Genomic DNA, 22,223 nt, shown 5'->3' on the forward strand with positions numbered 1-22,223 from the left:
CAAAAGGTACAAGGAAGCATGTGATCCGGAGAGCACTGACCTGGAATCCCCAAGTGATAGCCAGTTGTGAAATTTGCTTTAAATCCCCCTTTTGTCAATGCATCATTAGTGATAAAAAGCACAGTCATTCTGTTGGTGGTTGAGAACACATCTTCTACTGGACCAGGCCCTGTGTACACAGCTGTTCCAAAGGAAAATGGGATAGTCAGTGAGAAGATCCTTTGACTCCAAAGGAAATATTTCTTTTTTCTTAGTTCTTCTTCTGGAGGTTTGCAACATGCAGCAGGGTTTGCTCAAGAAGCAGCTACATGTAAATATATGTGTATATTCTTTGACATTTTAGATACTGCTTCTAGGTAAGCCAACTGTTCCGTTAACTTTTCCTAGTATTAATGTTTCTATGGCTCTATAATTGAATGATGAATTATTCATAACATTGGCTTAGCACCACTACTGTTCAAACTCATATTATACCAGAAAAATGATAATTTGCCTTCTTGGAAAGACATTTATAAAATAATGGAGATTATTGTCTCCTTTAATAAATAAAATGTCCAAGTTTATTTGACATTTTTAATAAATTGAATCTTTAACTTAATCTGAAAAATGAATTACTTAGAGGCAGATAACATAAAGCCAAATGCTGGTTTTCAATTTGTTTCCCTCTATTCTCTGGGCTTTGAGGGTTTCCTAAACAATAAAATAGTTTTCATTAAAAAATAAAGGCTTAATTCAAAAATACATTCATTTTATTAAATATTTTATATACTGGAATCCTTGAGAGTGATTCTGTTTCAAAAGAACTTCTTGCCAGCAAATTTGAAAACTATGTTTCCTTGTGGAATTCTTATTTACTTTTCAATGATTGGTGGAAATACTAAAGGCAAAATGATAAAAATTGATTTTCCTTAGATCATGAGAACACCAAAATTTTTATCAGAAAGACAATGTCAACTGAAAATGGAAAACTTACTCAAAACGTGTTTGTAACCATATAAAATCAAATTTGAAGCTCCTGAGTTCTTGCTACCATGGGGCTCTCACCCCACTGAGATTTTCATTGTTTTTTTGTTCTGTGTGTGGCTCTCAAAAATCCTCTCCCAGCAAACTTGTACTCTACAACTTTGTGGGATTTTGCTGAGGAACCTTACATAATGAGTGATGGATTAGTATGGGTGGGATACCCTCTCTACCACCCTGCTCCTTCACTGCTATGGAAAGTGCCCTCTGGAATCTCTATCCATTGGTTGCAGTGTCCACGTGATTGCATAGTTATCTGGCCAGATTTTATAGGAAATGGTTAAAAAGGTCTAAAGCATAATTTGATAGAGTTCCCTGGTGGCCTCGCTGGTTAAGTATTAGGCATTGTCATGGCTGTGGCACAGGTTTGATTCCTGGTCCAGGAACTTATGAATGCCTCGGGCATGGCCAAAATTTTTTTAAAAAGTTAAAAAATAAAACACCGTTAGATACTTTTACTTGTCAAGTGTGTTTTTTCTGCATACCAGTTGAACTTTCATGCATTTTCATAGTTTATTTATTTATTTATTGTCTTTTTAGGGCCCCACCTGAGGCATATGGAGTTTCTAGGTTAGTGGTTGAATAGGAGCTGTAGCCCCTGGCCTATACCACAGCCACAACAATGCCAGATCCAAACCACATCTGCTGCCTACAACCAGAGCTCAAGGCAAAGCCAGATACTTCACACCCTGAGAGAGGCCAGGGGTAGACTCTGCTTCCTCAGGGATGCTACTCAGATTTGTTTCCACTGAGCCATAATGGGAACTCCCAGTTTCCTAGATTAATTATCAAGAGGTACTTCTTTCCTAAAAGTTGGCAGTAATTAAATAAGATATTAGCTATTGTACCTGATAAAATTTTGTTCTGCTAACATATATTTTATGATCTAGGTATAACAGTTTTCTCTATAATCATAACCTTCCTATTTATTAAAAAAATTAATGATTGATAGGGAAAAATCAATTAGTCAATTTTTGAATCATTCTCAGATACTTACATAGAAGCAACTAGTAATAGAGACAAAGCAATAATGAAACACAAAATAAAAATAATTTAGAAATGTTGCATAACATATTTCTTCCCATAGTTCGAAGTGAAATAAAACCTATTTAATAGCTACCTTTGGACATACATTATACACATAATGCATAGAAAACTGCAAAATGGATGTTCTTAGTTTTCATTCTCTTGGGTGTAATGCTTATTGTAGTGAGTTAATAGCAGCTGGTAGGAAGTGCTGACTCAAAACTATCAATACTGGTTTACCAAGAATGCTTGAGAAGAGTATTCTTCTGTCACCACTGGAAACACTCCCCTTATTGGATGTGCCATATAAAATTTGACATGGTACTCTACTGTTGCATTTTCATTTTGCTAGTTATAAAAGGAGTGACTGCATTAATTGAGAAATGCTCTCTCCATCAGTCCAAAGTCTTGAGCTATATAACCTTCTCAATATTTCAATTGGAGACTTACCCAAGAGCAATGAGTCATCTTCTTCCCCATCTCTGATTTCAACTACATCTGCAATGTTTTCCAAGTCGAATTCTTCAAAATGAAGCTGTATATTTTTTCCCTTTTGAGCATTTAAATTCCAAACACCTTAAAAGTAATAAATAGCAACATTTAAACAAACTTCTTTTGATTTCTCTTAAAAACTACAGTCTCTTGAGAATTCCAAATCACTTCAAAGATTTTATTTTATGAAAACCAATATTCCTAGCTGTTCATGTGTGTGAAGAAATATCTTGCCTATTCCAGAATATATATAGTAAGATTTCAATTAAATATGAAATAATTTACTGTAATTGAATGTTTTATTTCATTTAAAATGTAATTCTTTAATCAAAGCTTGCAAATAGCCTTTACTTCTACAATCTAAGATTTATGAATATCAAATGATATGAAGTCTATTTCCATTTACTTTATTTTCCATGATTAAATTTAGAGGAAAATGGGGTGATTAAAAGGCAATTTGTTGAGCAACTAAACTTTACTATTTCTTTAAGTGTTGCCATTATTTATATGTGTCACATGATGGTAGTTCTTTTGAAACAAAACAAAAACAAAATTACTAGCCTTAGTATCAATAAACACTCCTTGTTCTTCATTTATTCTTTAAATGATTTAGTCTGTAGATTCTGTTCTAGGCTCTCGACTTATTCTGTGTTAAGTGTTGTCACACACTCTTAAGAAGGGCATTTTATTGACAATGGTAATGACTCCACGTCTTTCATTTTTATACTTTTTTTGAGAGGTAGATCCATGTCTCCAGTCATTTACTGTGTCTGGATATACGTATCTCAAGTTCAACATGTAATAAAGGGAACATACAATTACCGATTTTCCCAATTCATTCTTTTAGTCCTCCTATCTAGGTGAATGGTACCACTAATCATGCTCTTATAGTTGTCTCCACCAGAAAACTCCACATCTTCCCTGAGCTCCCCTCTCCTACCACATTCAATCAATCACCAAGGCCTGCCAGGACTGCCTCCTACATCTCTGGAATCCCATTAACTTCTAAGTCTCCATTGCCACTATCTGATTTTTCATCTCATAAGTGATGATGATGGCTCTTTTGCCATCCATCACCGATCCTACTGCCTGGTGGATCCATCTAAGATGCAAACTTCATCACTATTTTCCAGTGGACCATTTAAAGTCTCCTCGGTGCTCTCAGAATAAAAGCCAAACTACTTAACATGGAGTGAAATACATTCACACCTCAGTTTCATTTTTATCCTTACATAATTTACCTTGGAGAGTTGAGAAAAAGTCAGTCTTTTAACTCCAAACTTTTGTATGTTAAGTTCCCCTCATGGCCTCCACAGCCTCCTGCTTTTCCCTTGCTACAGCAGTATCTTAGACATTTTGTGATGCCTGACAACTTATCTGAATCCTTATCTAGACTGCATTATGTTTGTTTCTTCCTAACTTACTTCAGTGCCTAACAAATAAAGGACTCAATAAATATTTGTTGAATAAATCAATACATTTAATAAGTTTCTCCAAATTGTTCTTTCAACGTTTCACCAATTTTTAGATCACTGCTTTGTATAGATAATATATTTAAAAAGATATTTTCAGTGTGCAGTGGAGATGATAATCTCTGGTTCCCATACGAGTCAAATTAGATTAATGGAGGTTTCTTTTTTTGAATCAGATATCTCCCTATAATAGTGACTCTGTTATCCTGTAAAAGTGATACTTATCTCTCTGGATCATCTGAAGGAAGAAAAGTGGACATTTTCTATCAACACATTTTTCACCATCACTGGGGTGTTTTCATTGGTGGAAGTTTCTACTTAGATGGGTGCTAACTAGGTGAGGCCATGGAAGGCAGGGGAAGAACATATCTGTTTCCCACAACTCCAGGGACGGAATCTGGTGGGATGGCCTGCAGAATCTGTGTCTTTAATACAATCAGTATGCAGCTCTAATGAACTTCTCTATTTAGGACTCATGATCTAGAGATAAGCTTTATATAATTTTAGCATCCTAGTCTATACTTCGCTCTAAACTTAGAATTTTCTAGTGAACTTCCTTATTATACTCATCTTTTTTTCCCTTTTTTTAGAGTATAGTTGATTTACAGTGTTGTGTTAATTTCTGCTGTACAGCACACTGATCTTTTATATGGGAATCTAATCACATTACTCTAGCCGTCTGCTTTATTGACTCGAGTCTACATTTACAAAAGATGTGAATGTCACAGCTGGCACTTAGGTTTTTATACTGTTCACTGACTTTATTCCATAGAACTGCAAACTTGTTATATCCACTATTGACATTATATGTATAGTCAAGGATAGTGGAATTTGAAGTAAGGCTGCCCTTTTCACTTACTGGTTTTATGCAACTTTTTTTTTTTTTTGTCTATTTGCTATTTCTTGGGCTGCTCCAGCGGCATATGGAGGTTCCCAGGCTAGGGGTCAAATGGGAGCTGTAGCCACCGGCCTACGCCAGAGCCACAGCACCACAAGATCCGAGCTGCGTCTGCAACCTACACCACAGCTCACGGCAACGCCGGATCGTTAACCCACTGAGCAAGGGCAGGGATCGAACCTGCAACCTCATGGTTCCTAGTTGGATTTGTTAACCACTGCGCCACGACGGGAACTCCTTATTCAACTTTTAAATTTGAGAATTATAATAGTATCACCTGGGTCAAAGAATTATTGTGAGAAATGACTAAAATAACATATGTTAGGCACTAGTACTGTGACTGGTATAAAATGAATGCTAAAAAATTAGTAATTAATTGTTATTCTTGTTATCACTATATTAAGCAATCTCATAGATGTGGTAGTTGTATCCAAATATGGCAAATTTATAATCTACTTTCCTGAGTTAAGGGGAGACTAACTTTGATAAATACATTTATTTCTTGTGGCCTGGAAAAGAAATGACTCACAGAAAGCCTGATTGGGGTAGTTGTTTGGAAAGTTCATAGAAGTGAAAGTTGTATTTGGCTCCCACAGTTCAAAAGGTCCCCCACAGTCCGCTGAAAAGGAAAGCAATAAAAAATCATCAGTAACATAATGTTTATTTCAGAGACTTAATACTACGTGCCAACAAATTTCCATTAAATTTCTTGGAATACTAGTTTTGACAGATACATTAGGGTTTGTGTAAGGGAAAAACTTGTTATTTAAGCAAGGGAAAGATATAGGTAAACAGGTCTCCTTATTGAAGAACTTCTCAAAACCTTAAATAATCTTATATTCTTTGTGATTCTCTGAGAAGACATAATAGTGTTTGGCATTTTTCAAAATTATTTGGGCTAGGAAATCATTTTGATGAGCATTTTTTTCTTTTCTTTTTTTTTAGGGCCCCACCAATGGCATATGGAGGTTCCCAGGCTAGGGGTCTAATCGGAGCAGGAGCCGCCGGCCTACACCAGAGCCACAGCAATGCCAGATCCCAGCCATGTCTGAGACATACACCACAGCTCATGGCAATGCTGGATCCTTAACCCAGTGAGTGAGGCCAGCGATTGAGCCCGCAACCTCATGGTTCCTAGTTGGATTCGTTTCCGCTGTGCCAAAACGGGAATTCCATTAATGGGTATCTTTCATAAGCAGGTTTCATGAAATAAGGTATTAACTCCCTGATGCAGGGCGAAAAAAGAATATTCATAATAGAACGAATCTTATACCTGCCACTCTCTTATGAGAAGGGCTGATAAATCACTACTCTTGCCATTTCTTTTTTTTTTCTTTCTTTCTTTTTTTCCCATTATTTATTTATTTTTTTCCAATAGAGAGGAAGCTCCACCATACTGTATATTGTATTGAGGCATTTAACTGCTAGGAAAGGGAGACAAAATCTCTACTTGTTAAATAATTGCCCTACACTGTCCAGGAGTCAACTTGAGACTGACCTTAATGCAAACTTGGGAAAAAATAAAGCACAGATCTGCCAGTTAAGAGTATGATCCTCAAGTAGGCAGATTAACTTTATGAAATCCTTAATCTACTTTATATTTATCTTATTAGAAGAAAATTCTACAGTAATGTAAACATTTGTCAACTACTTTAAGCATCCCAGTTCTATCTTATTTTTTATTACCACCTTACATATTTAAAAGTAACCTAATTAGAAGAATATAGAAAACTGAGGTAGGTACACATTTTTCCTATTATTAAAGGCAAATGATAGTGAAATTATTTACTCCTAATAATATAGAAATCAGTCACAGGAGGGAAAATTAACTGTCTCCACACCTACAGCAGAACCTTTAGTCATACCCTCTTCTTCATTCCCTCTTTTATATTTCATCTGCCTCATTTATGAAGACTTTTCTTTCAATTCATGTGAATCCTCCAAAGTTGTATGTAGTGATTTCCTAGATTTGGGTTTTATCACATGCACAGCTGTGGCTCAAAGCAGTGTCATTGCCAACGTATCCTGTTAGGTAAGGTGACAGGGCTTGGTCCCTCTTATACGCCCACGTGAGCCATGCTTGTCCAGAACCATAAGTGCTTAAAAGAATATAAAACCTCTTAAAAAACTGTATTGTTTGCAAAATTTTCATGCACATTATCTAATCTGGGGAACAAGGTAGTGTATAAAAAGAAAAATATGTTGGAGCTAGTGGATGAAAATTGTCATTCTGAATTAGTTGTCTTTTTGAGCCTGAGTCTTCTCATACATAAAATATATATTAGAAGTTTTCCAGGTCTTTGTAAAAATCAGACATAATTTATGTAAAGTGCCAACACATTACCTGGCATACTCGGTACTGGTTTTCAATGTTTTCAATGTATCCTTGTGGATTAGGTAATTACTAACACTTTTCAATTTTAAATGGACAATCTGGGCATTGAAGGCTTTCTGCTACTTGCTAATGGCTGTGCACATTCACTTAGTATCAAAGTCAAGACTTCAACCAAGTTAGCCTCAAGTTGATCTCATAGTATGTTACTGTCTCCTACTGGGTTGATTAAACAGGAATCATTTCAACCATCTGATCCAAGCCATAGGCTGGGTTTAGACTGGGACTCAGTAAGTGGCACTTGGTGGGTGTGTGATATATACTTGATATTCGAGGTATCAAGAGATGACAAGGAGGAGGACAGAAGGGAATATGAATGAAAGCACTAACAAGCAAGGTCAATGACGGCTGGATCTAGAAGGAAGAAAACAGTGTACACAGGATGCTGGAGAAGACACTGGAACCAAGGAAAGAATGATAATGTGGAACAAGGGAAGGTTCTCCACTGGAAAAGGGTGAAAGAATTGCAAGCTCCTATAGCAGCTGTTCCTTCCAGGTGAATCTTCTTGATTGTGTGACTCATTATCTTGCAAAGATTTCTGAAGAAGGAGCTGCTACAACCTGTCAATTCCCATATCGTTACAATGCATGTAATTTTAGTATTTCTAAGTGCTTTGAATCTTCCTTCAGTCCTCAAGGGAACTAATGGGGCAGGAGGGTGTAACTATAGGGACAAAATAACGTGGCAGACTGGAGACTGGGGAAAGCCAACTCCTCCTACTCCGTAAATTTACCCAAGGCCAGTGTGGTCAGTGGGGGTGCTGTTGTTTAAATATCATTCCATTTTCTCTTCAAGGAATAGGAAAGTTTCAAAATCAAATACTCCTCATATAGGATAAGCAATGAGTTCCTGCTGTATAGCACAGGGAACTATATCTAGTCACTTGTGATGGAACATGATGGAGGATAATTGGAGAAAAACATTTTATACACACACACACACGACTGGGTCACTTTGCTGTGTAGTAGAAATTGACAGAACACTGTAAATCAACTATAATGGAAAAAAATACTCCTTATAGAGTAAATAGTCAACAATTTGGAGAATGTACTAAATGTTCACCTCTCTGAACACTTGATGTATATTACACGTAGATGAGTAGATACGAACATACAACCAAAACTAAGATGGAGAGGGAGGAGAGGGACGTCTTGGAAATTTCCATTTCTCTTTTTAACCACCTGCCAAAGGAATGACTCTTGATGTTTGTCAGATCTGTTGAAAATTGCTCCTCACAAAGGATCTTTTTTATGTGCAACTGTACATACAGGTTTTGTACTATAATGTATTACCATTCCGATGTTGATAGTTATTAAACTAGATAATTTTAGACCTCCCCCCCCCAAAAAAAAAGTCTGTTAAGTCTGTTCAGGCAAGCAGTTGACCTAGCATTTCTCTACTGAATAGAAATCATGGAAAATCCATCCCTCTAAAATACCTTACAAAGGAGTTCTCGTTGTGGCGCAGTGGAAAGAATCCAACTAGGAACCATGAGGTTGTGGTTCGATCCCTGGCCTTGCTCAGTGGGTTAAGGATCTGGAGTTGCCCTAAGCTGTGGTGTAGGTCTCAGACACGGCTCTGGCACTGCTGTGGCTCTGGTGTAGGCTGGCAGCTATAGCTCCGATTAGACCCCTAGCCTGGGAACCTCCGTATGTGGCGGGTGCAGCTCTAAAAAACACAAAAAGACAAAAAAAAAAAACCCCCAAAAACAAAAAACCTTAAAAATAATAAAATACTTAAGAAGTACTTGTTGAAATACATTTCAAATATAATTTTATACCAAATAATTCATCAGAATTTCTGATCCTTGACCTTGTATATCAGTTACTCTCTGTATATGATTGACTATAAGGAATTGGCAAAAGCACTTTCAGGCATTCTAAACATGATGACCCAATTTATTTTAATGTTGGTGTTGCCATAGTGGAGATGTAGCATGTGCTTCTTAATGGAGGAGCCAAACACTCCTGAAATCTAATTCTGGAAGTCACAGTCCTGCTGTGTCATTTAATAATCCACCTCCACCCAGAGAATGAGAGTTAAATAACCTGCTTGGTACAGGGACCTCTATCCATTTACAGTTGTTAAACTCTTCCATTTTTCATTTGCTTAGAGCTGTTCTCTCAAAGATTTGTATTCTGATTAATTTCTTACTATGCCTATAGAGATTTCCACCACATGCAGTATGAAAATAACATGCAGCATGAAAATAACATGCAGGATTTTGCAAAGTGGCTGTCAGGGATAGATATTTTCCTTAAGGCATATCATTTTTAATCTGAGTTTAAACTTTTGACATAAATGAGATATGCATCACTGTGAGGCATTTACTGTAGGATGGAAAGGAGTCCAGCTTTTACTTACTGCAAGAGGGTTGAAATTAAAATTATTTATGACAAGATATTTAAAACAAGAAATAAAGATGATAACAGCAGGTTTCTAATTGGTACTATTATGTGATGGAAATAAGAGGTGAAGTTTAAGAAATAATACCACACACTGATGTTTGAATATATTAAAAGAGGCTAATTTAAAAGATCCATAATAATTATTATTTTTTTCTTTTTACAGCTTCACCTGCTGCACATGGAAGTTCCTGTGCTAAGGGGAGGAATTGGAGCTGCAGCTGCAGGCCTGTGCCACAGCAATAACAGATCCAAGCTGCATTTGCAATCTACACTGCAGCTTATGGCAACACCGGATCCTTAACCCACTTGAGCGAGGCCAGGGATCAAACCAGCTTCCTCACGAATATTATGTTGGGTTCTTAACCCACTGATTAACAATGGGAACTCCAAAAGTCCGCAATTATTTTTTATTATTACTGTAATAGATAGTATCTATAGTACTATAGACATTTGAAATGCCTAGGTTGTAATATAAAAAGAAAATTTGGGGTTTTGGTTCATCAAAATTTAACTTCCATTAACAGGTTATAGTGACTAGCCATGATATAATTTTATTAATTTTGTCACAGTAAAGTTCAATTTTTATTCCCTGTGGTTTATAATTTATTTATAATTAACAGTAATCTAGCCACTAAGAGATCTAAGAGTTGGCTGTTTCAAACATAAAAAGATGAAAACAAAATTGAATAGCCCCAAACACCCAGATATAAGATAATATGCAGTTAATATGGAATTTGCTAAGGGTCTGAATATCAAGCCAAAATGATATGAGACAAACGGCTCTATTGGAACATGGCCATCACTTTCAAGAGAGTTAAATAGGTACCGACTCATTCTTACATGAGTAACTAAAGTTAAATATTTTTTAGCTCTAAGTACAATATGACCCTATGAAACTTTCCAAATTAACTTTTGTTTTGTGTTTGTAAATGGAAAATGGCCTAATAATGGTCAAATAGAGCAAAAGTGTAGAAATAACAAGTGACTATTATAATAGCTAAAACTACCTTGTCTCCCCCCCCCAGTCCATTAAGTCACCCCTGCCGCCCCAATAAGTTTTAACAGCCCAGAAATAAGTCATAGGCTGAAACATAGAATAAGTATATTCAAAAATAAAACTATTTAGTAGGTACTTGTCATGAATCATCCCGATAGTGTTGCAAATTGGCATTATGTTTGTGTAATGGAATGTTGACTTTTTAAAAAGTGTTCTCAACACAATCCCCATGTTTAAATTCTTTTGCTAAGGTCACAGGGCAAAATCATAGACCAGATGCAGCAGCAAGTGATTAAAATCACAAAATGAAAGAACCCCTGCAATTAGGAAAATTGAACTTACATTTCCCCAAACTAGGCACAACCTGGATCCCTAGGAACAACAGGGATAACTGGCCTTTGCCAGTCAGTTACTTGACTGGGATTATTTTCTTATTTAAAAGCTCTATAAGAGCCAAAGAAAAGGCTATTAGCCAGTCAGCCATGGTTTCCTTTTGTTTCTGCTTAAACAAATCAGTGATGTGGAACCAGAAAAGCTCTGCTCAAACACGTATTTCACTGAACCAATTGCAAATGGCATTAGAATGAAATTGTTCAGAACGCATTTGATGGTAATTAACATTTTCTGCTGTGCTAACTATTGCCCTGAAGCGAACCATTTGGAAACTGGAACAAATATACTCTGGACAAATTCTGAAGTTTATATTTTTAAATCAGATGGGTTATTCTACCGTTATAATTTCCCTATTGTGAAAATATGCAGGAATATCATGCTTCCTTGAACTGAGGTATTATCTTTTTCTCTTTCCGATTGGAATAGATATGAGGATGTCCCATAGAGGTTAGACAAAGTTTTAATATGGAAAATCACATTTAAAGTTTTATTTAGTATGATTTTATGTACTAAAGGTATCTCAAAATTTTTTACATAATGATGAAATTTTGCTACTTTTAAAAATACCAAGTCAATAAAATTTTCTTTTTTTTTGGTCATTTGGCTTTTCTAGGGTCGTTCCCGTGGCATATGGAGGCCCCCAGGCCAGGGGTCTACCTGAAGCTGCAGCCGCCGGCCTACACCAGAGCCAGAGCAACACAGGATCCGAGCCGAGTCTGCAACCCACACCATAGCTCACTGCAATGCTGGGTCCCCAACCCACCGAGCAAGGCCAGGGATCGAACCCGCAACCCCATGGTTCCCAGTCGGACCCGCCAACCTCTGCGCCACAATGAGAACCCCAAAATTGTGTTACTTTTATCAGAAATTTTTTCTGCTTGACCACTTATTGATGAATAGAGGAATATGCTGGCAGAAAGGAATACGAAGATAATCTATTCTCTTAAATGACTGCAATATCAAAAGAGCAAGAAGTTTGTTCTTGGTATCTAGTATCCATAGCAATTATTTATAAACTAGGAGTGATTTTAATGATTATAATTTTTGCATAAAATATTTTATACATAGACTGGAAGGATATGGACACCAATACACAATGAAGTGAGACAATTATTATTAAACGATGCTGTGAAACCTATACTATTGCATTAATTTTGGTATTTTCTCCATCCCTAGCCCCACCATCATTTTCAAGCTTGAGTTCTGATTATCAAAATATTGTTTGGCAAAAATGTATGTGTTGACAAAAATATATATATATAGCAAAGATAGAGAGGGAGAGAGGGAGGGAGAGAAGGCAGGCTTAGTTTGTACGTAATAATATTTTTTGATGATCTATTTATGTGAGGTGAAGAACCAGTCAGACACTGGTGAAGCAAAGGTGAATTAGATCCAGAGTTTGGTGTCAAGAAAACTTCTTGCCACAATTTTGTATCCAATATTATTGCATGGTACTTTTCTGCTTTTGTTTCAATTTTAGGAGTGTTATTCTGTCTCTTAGTCTTAATACTTTAGAGCCTTTTCCAACTCACACTCTCTTCTCCAAAGTCCATTATCACTTAATTCTCTCATTTAATGACTTTTAGGGACACATAGTTCAATACTGCTTTTAATGTTTATTAATATATAAATAAATATAACATAGATCATATATTTTTCATGTATCAGTGGTTATTGCTCCATCTTACATTTCTTGTGCAGCACTTTGTTATATAGCGGATATTTATAAAATTTGAACGAATGTTCAAAATATTAATTTATGTATAACTCATACATGTACCTAAATATGTTAATACACACAATGGTAAGTGTAGAGTAGAGTTGAGGTGGGATGTAAGAGCACATGCAATATGGTGGCATGGGACGAGTATGACCACGTGATTATTCTCCTCTCTCTTAATGACTGCTCATTTTTAATATATTCTGTAACACCAGCCATTTGTCTTTAAAGCTTTTAAGTTGTTAAAGCCATTCATCCGAAAAGCCTGAGTTTTTTAACATAAAGATTAGAAGCATGAAAATACATAATTTTGGAAGTAAAATCAAATTTGGGTAAATTACCAACAGATTTGCTAACGTGAGCATGGGCAGAATTTCAAGTGTGCTTGGCACAAAAGGGGAGATGGAAAAAGTGCTATCTTTTATGACAGAACAAAAACATCTATGAAGTTCAACACAATCAAAACTGTAGAGCTGGATGAGCTTCCAGCCACATAATTCAAAGGCAAAAGGGATGTTTTTGTATCAAAACTACAATGTAATGAAAACATCCCAATAGAGAGATGTTTGATATCATTTATCATATTTATACACACATATAATATACATATTCATTTGTTTTTGGTCAGATCCCACAATCTGAAATTGGTATTCAGAGATTATCTCCTTTGACATTGATGGCTGATAATGTACCTTCTGCTTTTGAAATGTCATATTTCCAATTTGAGTTAAGAGCACAGGTAGACCTCGGCTCTATTTTGTTCACTTGAAATAAAAGATCCCATATGGCATCAAAATCCTTGTCACTATTTCAGGACAAAAGTCTTATGTATGATCTAGGACTGTATATTCAAAGTCCAGACCCAATCATTACTATTAAATTTTTCAGCTGCAAGAATCCTAAGGCTTCTTCTCAAAAGACTATACATAGGCCATGCTACATGCCAATACAGCATTAGTTTGTATTAAATGGAAAAAGAAAAGGAAATCAGTACCCTTACTATTTTCAAAAATCAAAATGTACTAAAATGACCATAAATATGACACATAACAGTGATTTCATTTTGGATTTGTATATCACATGTTAGACTAGCTTCCATTTTACTTGTATGTTAAAGTTTTTGATTTTTAGTGAAAAAATAATACTAGGGCAAGATAATTTTTTAAAAAGGTGTAGAATGATCTACCTGAAAATATTAATAACTTAATTAGAAGAAATACATGTTAAAGTTACTTACTAGGAAGTTCTGGCGGAGAAGTTGGGACCAAAGTTGGTTCTGGATAAAGACTCACATTGCAAATCCCATATGTTAGGCTAATGTCATCCAAAGCTATATCACTCAGAAACTGGTTTTTAAATGCATTAAAAGCAACCTGTAATTCAGAGGAGCATATAAAACAATTCCAATTTAATTTTTTCTGACTTGATTCTTCTGGTGCCACAGTATTCTCTCAAGGCCATGCCCACATAATATTGAAATATTGTTTCTTAAGGTCATTCAGCTGAGCCTAACTCCCTAATGACATGCTTACACTAGTCTAAATTTTCATTAGTGTCTTCTTTGTTAGGCAACACTGTCAACAGTTTGTCTCCATTTTGTCTTTCTCTCCTGATATTGTCATACCCTGTTGCACTCTGTCTTATATACACTTATCATCTGGCAGAGAAGAGCAAACTTTTTCTAGCTTCTTTCCTTAATAATATTAAAAAGCCGTCTGCCTTCTTGGAGCATACAAGTGCCAAAGAGAAGACACACCAATCAGATAATTTAGATGAAAGAAGGAAACATGAAAATACAATACAGCTATTCAGGGCCAGCTGGTACTGGTGACAATTCACTCAGGCTGGTGTGGGATATATTGTGAAGATGGTGCCTAAAGGACACAGGCTAGACTTGGGAGAAAGGTCTTCTACTCAGAGGAAATACATTAGCGTCTTAAAGACTACATGTATTTTTTTTTTTTTGGTCTTTTTTTTTTTTTTTTTTTCCTTTTCTAGGGCCGCTCCTGCGGCATATGGAGGTTCCCAGGCTAGGGGCCCAATCAGAGCTGTAGCTGCCAGCCTACACCACAGCCACAGCAACGTGGGATCCGAGCCAACACTACTGTAGAGTATCCATTCACTCACTTGGTAATTCTACCTACTTCATGGTAAAGATGATTCCAAACAAGAAGTGTTGTCTCCCTTTCATGTAGGCACAAACTGAGTCTCAAAGAGACTAAAGTAACTTGCTCGAGATTTCAGAACAAAGTGACAAAGCAAGGTGTAAATATTTGTAGAATTTGGTGCTCTCAGTCTGTTTGATGAGCTGACTTTGAAAAGGTGGTGCAGTTTTATTACTTTTAAAAAGTGCTCTGTAAGTTGAGCCAGATTTGGTCACTGCAATACGTACCTCCTACTTCTACCATCTCCTTGTTCCCTTGATGTTCCATTTTTCTTTACCCTTTCTTGAATTATCAGAAAACAAAGATGGGGATGAAAACTTTACAGAATGAATATAGAATCAAAATAAAGAGGGTAAGGAAAAAGGAAAGAAAGGGGAAAAAAAAGAGATGGGAGGAATACAGATGAGGGCATTGATTACTGCCTGCCTTTGATCACATAACAGCAAAGCACTGAAGCTCCACGAATGACGATGTCTGTCCAAATGTACATCTTCTGGAAGTTATACTCTCTTGCCTGAAATTACCCAACTAAAGCACTGTTAATCTGGTCAAACTATCAGCTTATATTAGCCTTTTTAAAAAATTCAAACACCCTTAGGAAGAGAACACATTAGGCTGTTAGGCGAAAAATTAATTCACCCTAATGTGGAATAAATGAGCAGAGACTTCCCAATGATACAGCTCATAAAATTTGTTTCTAAAGGAAATATATGGTAATTAAGTCAGAGTGGGGCAGGGTGGATGGATACCGGTGGGTATGGATGTTTTAACAGGAAAAGATGATACCCTAGAAAAGTGCAGGGCTGATCCAGGTGATGTTTGTGAAAAGTTAGAAGACCTAGTTGGACAGAAGACATAGGAAGATGCTGTTGGCTTGTGTCATAAAGTTGCTGAAGAAAGCTGAAATATCTTGAAAATTTCTATGAATTTTATGGCTCGTTATAAGGACTTCAAGCAGTAAATCATTCCTCAATGAGTAGTTTTTAATAGTTAATGAATAAAAATAGTGGGACTCAAAGGGGAAAAAAAAGGAGGAAGGTTAGGAAAGTAGAGAAAGTATCACCACATCACCATAAATTATAATTGTATCACCATTTTTATAATACACACAATTATAAAATATTTTGCCAACCTTAAATTCCACTGTTTCATTTAATGTTACTTGTCCATAGTTCCAATTTTCTCCATAATTTCCTTCCTTTTGGAAAATTATCTTCTCCATGTTTTGGTCATTGCTGATATTAATGCTTAATTTATAGACGTTTTCACCATACATATAATACCTAGTTTGGAAACAAGTGAAAATGGATGGATTCGCACATTAGAATATATATGTATATATTCAGGTTCTTCTAAATCCTTTACTTAAATATCTCCTTTTCCCTTGGGTAAGGAAGTTGCTAGAGAAAAGGAGGGAGTTTCTTGGCATTTTGCCACTTTATCAATTGAAAAAGTTAACGGCTAATGCATTAAAATTTGGGACAATACCAAGAGAAAGACTCTGGAGCTGCTATAGTTGCCTGGCCAGGGAGCTGAGCTGAACAGTCATTGTTAGAATGTCGGGCAAAGACTGAATTGAAATCTTTCTCTTGAGAATGGCACAGATCATCATGAAAGCTCAGTTAAAAGGAGCAGACAGGTCAAAAGCTCGGAAGAAAAAACTCTGATGCCTTAACCCTTTGATTTCCACTGATCCTTAAGAAGATAATAGAGACTAAAATGCTGATGGGTGAAGTGATGAGAGAAGCTGCTTTTTCACTTGCTGAGGCCAAGTTCACAGCAGGGACTTCAACACCACAGTTATCCAAGATATAAATAAAGCCCAAATGAAGATTAGAGCAAAGAAGATAACATAGCAGTGTTACCTTGCCAGTATTTGAACATAATCATGAAGGAACTGACAGTTATTAGCTGACTGCTTTAGCCAAAGGTGGCGAACAGTTGGCTAAACTGAAGAAGGATTATGCCAAAGCAGTAAAACTAGCGGAGGAACCAGATTTGCTGCAGACTTTTGTTACTTTGGATGAAGCTATTAAGATAACCAACAGGTGTGTAAATGTCATTGAACATGTCATCATTCCCCAGATTGAATGCACCCTCGATTATAGCGTCACAGGGTTGGATGAGAGCGAGAAGAGTTCTATAGGTTAAAGAAAATACAAGAGAAGAAAAAGATTCTCAGGGAAAATCTGAGAAGAACTTGGAGCAACGGAAGGCAGCTACAGGGAACAGAGGAGTTTCTGATATAGCTCAGTGGAAGCAAATCTGACTAGAATCCATGAGGACGCAGATTCGATCTCTGGCCTTGCTCAGTGCGTTAAGGATCCAGTGCTGCTGTGAGCTGTGGTGTAGATCACAGACATGGCTTGGATCTGGCATTACAGTGGCTATGGTGTAGACCAGTGGCTGCAGCTCCGATTCCCTAGCCTGAGAACCTCCGTGTACCACGGGTGAGGCTCTAAAAGACAAAAAAAGAAAAAAAGAAAAAGAGGTAACAGAGCCTGCTAATATCTGGCTGAAGAGAAAGATAAGGATTTTCTGTTTGAATAAGCTTTCCTTCTTTGGTTCTTTCAGCAGGCCTATGATGGCTCCATTTTAATTCATGGTGTGTAGGTTTTGTATGTGTGGCCATTTATTTTTCAGCCTAAGAATTTTTCTGGTTGTAAATTTCCCTGGATGTCCATTTATGAGGTTACTTTTGCAGAATCATAATTCAGCAACCATTTATCACCAATGTGATTTGTAGAATCTGCCCAGAAATTTGTAGAATTTATTTTGCAGAAGTGTCACCATACTCCATTTATGTGTGTATTATAAGTGATCTGATAACCAAGCATATTAAGAAATTCCCCTTCAGAAATAGCAGTGGTCTGAGGTCAGCTACCACTGGAGGATCCTTTGTTCCTACCTTTTCACACACTTTGGCACCTTTGTCTGAGATTGGAGCCTTGCGTTAGTTACTGTGGTACTTCTCTCCCTCAAGCTTTTTGAAAATCTTCACTGATTTTTTTTTCCTTTAATGGCAGGTCTCTGCCCTATCATGGGAACAGTTCTGCTAATTCAAATGTGACTGCTATAAACAATAAAACAATTTAAAAATGAAACAACAATTGGGGACAATAGTAAAATTTGAGCCTGGCAACTTAAGAAAAACAATGTTACCCATTAAATAAGACATTAGTTAACATATGCAAATAACATACCAGAAACTAAGGCAGACTGGTTCTAAAGTGGGTTCTAAAGGGAGGCTTAAAAGTCCTACTCTTTCTTGTCTCCCTCCTGGTCCAGTTGGGGTGGAAATGTAAAATCCTGTAAAAACAACACACAAGTTTTTACTTCACTTAAGTATTAGCATTTTCATTGTATAAGCTATATTATTCATAAGCAGAAAAGCACAACTTTAAGATGAAACTATGAGGAGACATTCAGGTAGGTAGAAAAGGGACAACAGGAGTTCTTGTCGTGGAGCAGTGGTTAACGAATCCAACTAGGAACCATGAGGTTGCCGGTTCAGTCCCTGGCCTTGCCCGGTGGGGTAACGATCTGGCGTTGCCATGAGCTGTGGTGTAGGTTGCAGACGCGGCTCGGATCCCGCGTTGCTGTGGCTCTGGTGTAGGCCAGTGGCTACAGCTCCGATTCGACCCCTAGCCTGGGAACCTCCATATGCCACGGGAGCGGCCCAAGAAATAGCAAAAAGACAAAAAAAAAAAAAAAAAAAAAAAAAAAAGAAAGAAAAGGGATAACAGACTAGAATCCAGAAGGCAATTTCCACAATAAATTGTTAAGAAAATCACTTAACTCTGGACCTCCCAATTTATATAACCAGAGCCTTGAACTGGAGCACAAAACGTATCAGACTCTGACTTACTATGAGCCCATGAGTGTTTCATCATATTATCATGGCCAATGACAACTTTACTTCCAATTTATTAATGTTTTGATTAAGTCACTCCTTTAGAGATAGTCAGCCCAAGAAGGTATTTAGATACGCTGGACAAATTCATGTTATGGGCAAGTACTTAAATAGAAATTTGAAGGTAACATTAAGTGTTTCTGAGACGGTCAATTTTTTATTCCACTAACTATACTATGTTTCTCTAAATAAGAAGTTACCTGGTTTTATAATAGTTGCATCTTCCATATTCCTCTGAATGATAACTAGTCAGATCACAGAGGAGCAGCAAGCATGTTAATCTACCTAAAAGCTTTCTAAATAGCTCAAGCCACTGCATAAAGTGCTTACTGGTCTGGAATTCATTATCCCAACCAATGATTTGAGTCATTTGAAGTGTGGGAAGAGTTGCTGGGGTAAGACCTTTTGAACATTTTCTAAGGCAAATTTAATTTTTTTTTAGTTTGCAGCTCATGTGTTATCACAGAAAACAGGAAAAATGGACCAAATTATTATATAAATATTAGATACATTTAATTTTATTGGAATGTAATTTCTAAAATGAAATGCTGAAATTTAGTGTTTATTTGAAATCATTCATCTTCTCTCTTGTGCTTTCAAACCTTTTTAAGGACATTTTCATGCTTTTCAAAAGCATGCCTAGGAGTTCCCGTCGTGGCGCAGGGGTTAACGAATCCGACTAGGAACCATGAGGTTGTGGGTTCGATCCCTGCCCTTGCTCAGTGGGGTAACGATCCGGCGTTGCCATGAGCTGTGGTGTAGGTTGCAGATGCGGCTCGGATCCTGCATTGCTGTGCCTCTGGCATAGGCTGGTGGCTACAGCTCCGATTCGACCCCTAGGCTGGGAACCTCCATATGCTGCGGGAGCGGCCCAAGAAATGCCAAAAAAAAAAAAAGCATGCCTAATTTCAAGCATCCCCCCTTCCTCCAGACTCTTACAACCACTAATCCACTTTAAACTTCTAGACTTGACTATTTGAATAATTCATATAAATGAAACCACACAACATATGGTCTTTTGGGAATGACTTCTTCCACTTGGTGTTTTCAAGGTTTAGCCCAGTTTCAGCATTCCTAGCACTTCATGACCTTTTATGGTGGGATAACATTCTACTGTAGGTATAGATCACATTTTAAAATGTATCCTTTCTTCAGGTGGAGGACATTTAGGTTGTTTCTGCTTCTTTGGATATTTTGAGTAATGTCACTGTAAACATGTTTTTGTGAGGATGATCATTTTCATTTCTCTTGAGGATGTACCAAGGAACAGAATTGCTGGGTCATGTATTTAATGGTATTAATCATGTTAGACTCTGTGTTTAACCTTTCAAGGAACTGTTTTCCATTTTGCATTCCCACCAGCAGTGTAAATCATTATAAGCTAACCATCTCTGTAGATGTGCAAAGAAACTAATTGTAGTTTTTATTTGCATGTATTTAAAAACCGATTTAATGGTATTTAATTCAGTGATGTTGAGAATGTTTTTATGTCCTTACTGGCCATTCATATATCTTCTTTGGGGAAGCGTTCAAATCCTTTGGCCATTTTTTGTCTCTATTATTGAGTTCTAAGGGTTCATTCTATATTTTGGATAATATTCCATCACCAGATATAAGATTTTCAAATATTTTATCCTATTCTGTGAGTTATTTTGAAAATTTCTTGATAGTATCATTCGAACCACAAATTTCTTTTATATATAAATTTTATAGTCAATGCTGTGTTTAAAATTAAAACCTATTAGTTTATAACATATGGAGTAATGTCATGAAGAAAAATGCTAGCAGAACAGCCAATAGATATATCAGTGCATATTAAGGATAGTGAGGCAAAAATTATTCAGAATGAATATTTTATCCAGGGAAATGATAAAATATCTTAGTAAATGTAACATACACACACATATTAGATTTAGATTGTGAAATGTAAACTAGAAATGAATGTGCATTTAATATGTTATATCATTACCACACCACTTGTACCTTATATAATGCTGTGATACTTTGTGAACATTTATTCTAGCTGTGTGGTTAGTTAGCGCTTCAATATTTCAACCCAATTAAAAGGCAGGATGGATACAGAAGACATGTTCCAGGATCCACTCTCTAAATGCCCAACTCTGGAGTTCCCATCATGGCTCAGTGTAAACGAATCTGACTAGTATCCATGAGGACGCAGGTTCGATCCCTGGCCTTACTCAGTGGGTTAAAGATCTGGCATTGCCGTGAGCTGTGGTGTAAATCGCAGACATGGCTTGGATCCCATATTATTGTGGCTGTGGCGTAGGCCAGAGTCTATAGCTCTGACTTGCCCCCTAGCCTGGGAACCTCCATGTGCCGCTTATGCAACCCTAAAAAGACAATAAATAGATAAATAAATGCCCAAGTCTGAGTCCCTTTGGAGTTGCTTAGAATATAGTTAGGGGAGTTCCCATGGTGGCGCAGTGGTTAACGAATCCGACTAGGAACCATGAGGTTGCGGGTTCGATCCCTGCCCTTGCTCAGTGGGTTAACGATCCGGCGTTGCCGTGAGCTGTGGTGTAGGTCGCAGACGCGGCTCGGATCCCGCGTTGCTGTGGCTCTGGCGTAGGCTGGTGGCTACAGCTCCGATAGACCCCTAGCCTGGGAACCTCCATATGCCGCGAGAGCGGCCCAAGAAATGGCAAAAAGACAAAAAAAAAAAAAAAAAAAAAAAAAGAATATAGTTAGTATATATAGTTAGGGAAGAAATAATTAAAATACCACTTAAAGGCACAAATAAGTACTGAAATGGCTAGCCTATTCAGAAACACAGTTAGCTACAATTATATAACATAAACATACATCATGCTCCTATTTATGTTTGGCCATGTTCACAAACAATTAGTTATAACTAGAAATATTTTGAATCTATTTATTCATTAAACAATAATTTACTTGGGGGTTGCAGTCTGATCAAGGTGTCATGAGCTTTGTATCATTGTTTTTAGATAAAACACAATTAATTATACGGACAATAGTACCTTATGAATTTTGTGTAAATAAATTTAAAAAAACAAAATACATGGAGTTCCCATTGTGGGCTCAGTGGAAGTGAACCCAACTAGTATTCATGAGGATGTGGGTTTGATTCGTTCATGTGTTAAGGCTCTGGCATTGCCATGATCTGTGATGTAGGTCACAGACACAGCTCAGATCCAGCGTGGCTGTGGATGTGGCTGTGGCTGTGGCAAAGACCACTAGCTGTAGCTCTGATTTGACCCCTAGCCTGGGAACGTCTACATGGTGTACCTTTGAAGTCCTCTAAAGCAAAATAAAAGTAAATAAATAAATAATGCACCATATGA

The 22,223-nt window shown here is 36.9% G+C and overlaps 1 protein-coding gene and 1 pseudogene across 3 annotated transcripts in view; one reads left to right on the forward strand and one right to left on the reverse strand.

Moving 5' to 3' along the window:
• TMPRSS15 (transmembrane serine protease 15) overlaps nucleotides 1-22,223 on the reverse strand; it is a 172,326-nt gene that overhangs the window by 72,344 nt on the left and 77,759 nt on the right. For all 3 annotated transcript variants that reach the window (XM_021068532.2, XM_084987059.1, NM_001001259.1), the window contains 6 exon segments: nucleotides 18,188-18,293; nucleotides 16,117-16,267; nucleotides 14,057-14,192; nucleotides 5,438-5,527; nucleotides 2,497-2,622; nucleotides 41-181 (listed from right to left, as the gene is read on the reverse strand). In XM_021068532.2, the coding sequence (XP_020924191.2) occupies nucleotides 41-181; nucleotides 2,497-2,622; nucleotides 5,438-5,527; nucleotides 14,057-14,192; nucleotides 16,117-16,267; nucleotides 18,188-18,293 (750 nt within the window).
• LOC102163461 (V-type proton ATPase subunit D pseudogene) lies at nucleotides 16,541-17,253 on the forward strand (annotated as a pseudogene).

The sequence above is a fragment of the Sus scrofa genome, chromosome 13 (genome assembly GCF_054392235.1).
Source record: "Sus scrofa isolate SSC_HxYL_T2T_F1_AM1 chromosome 13, Sscrofa_HxYL_maternal_Yorkshire_Landrace_v2.0, whole genome shotgun sequence".
Classification (NCBI taxonomy): domain Eukaryota; kingdom Metazoa; phylum Chordata; class Mammalia; order Artiodactyla; family Suidae; genus Sus; species Sus scrofa.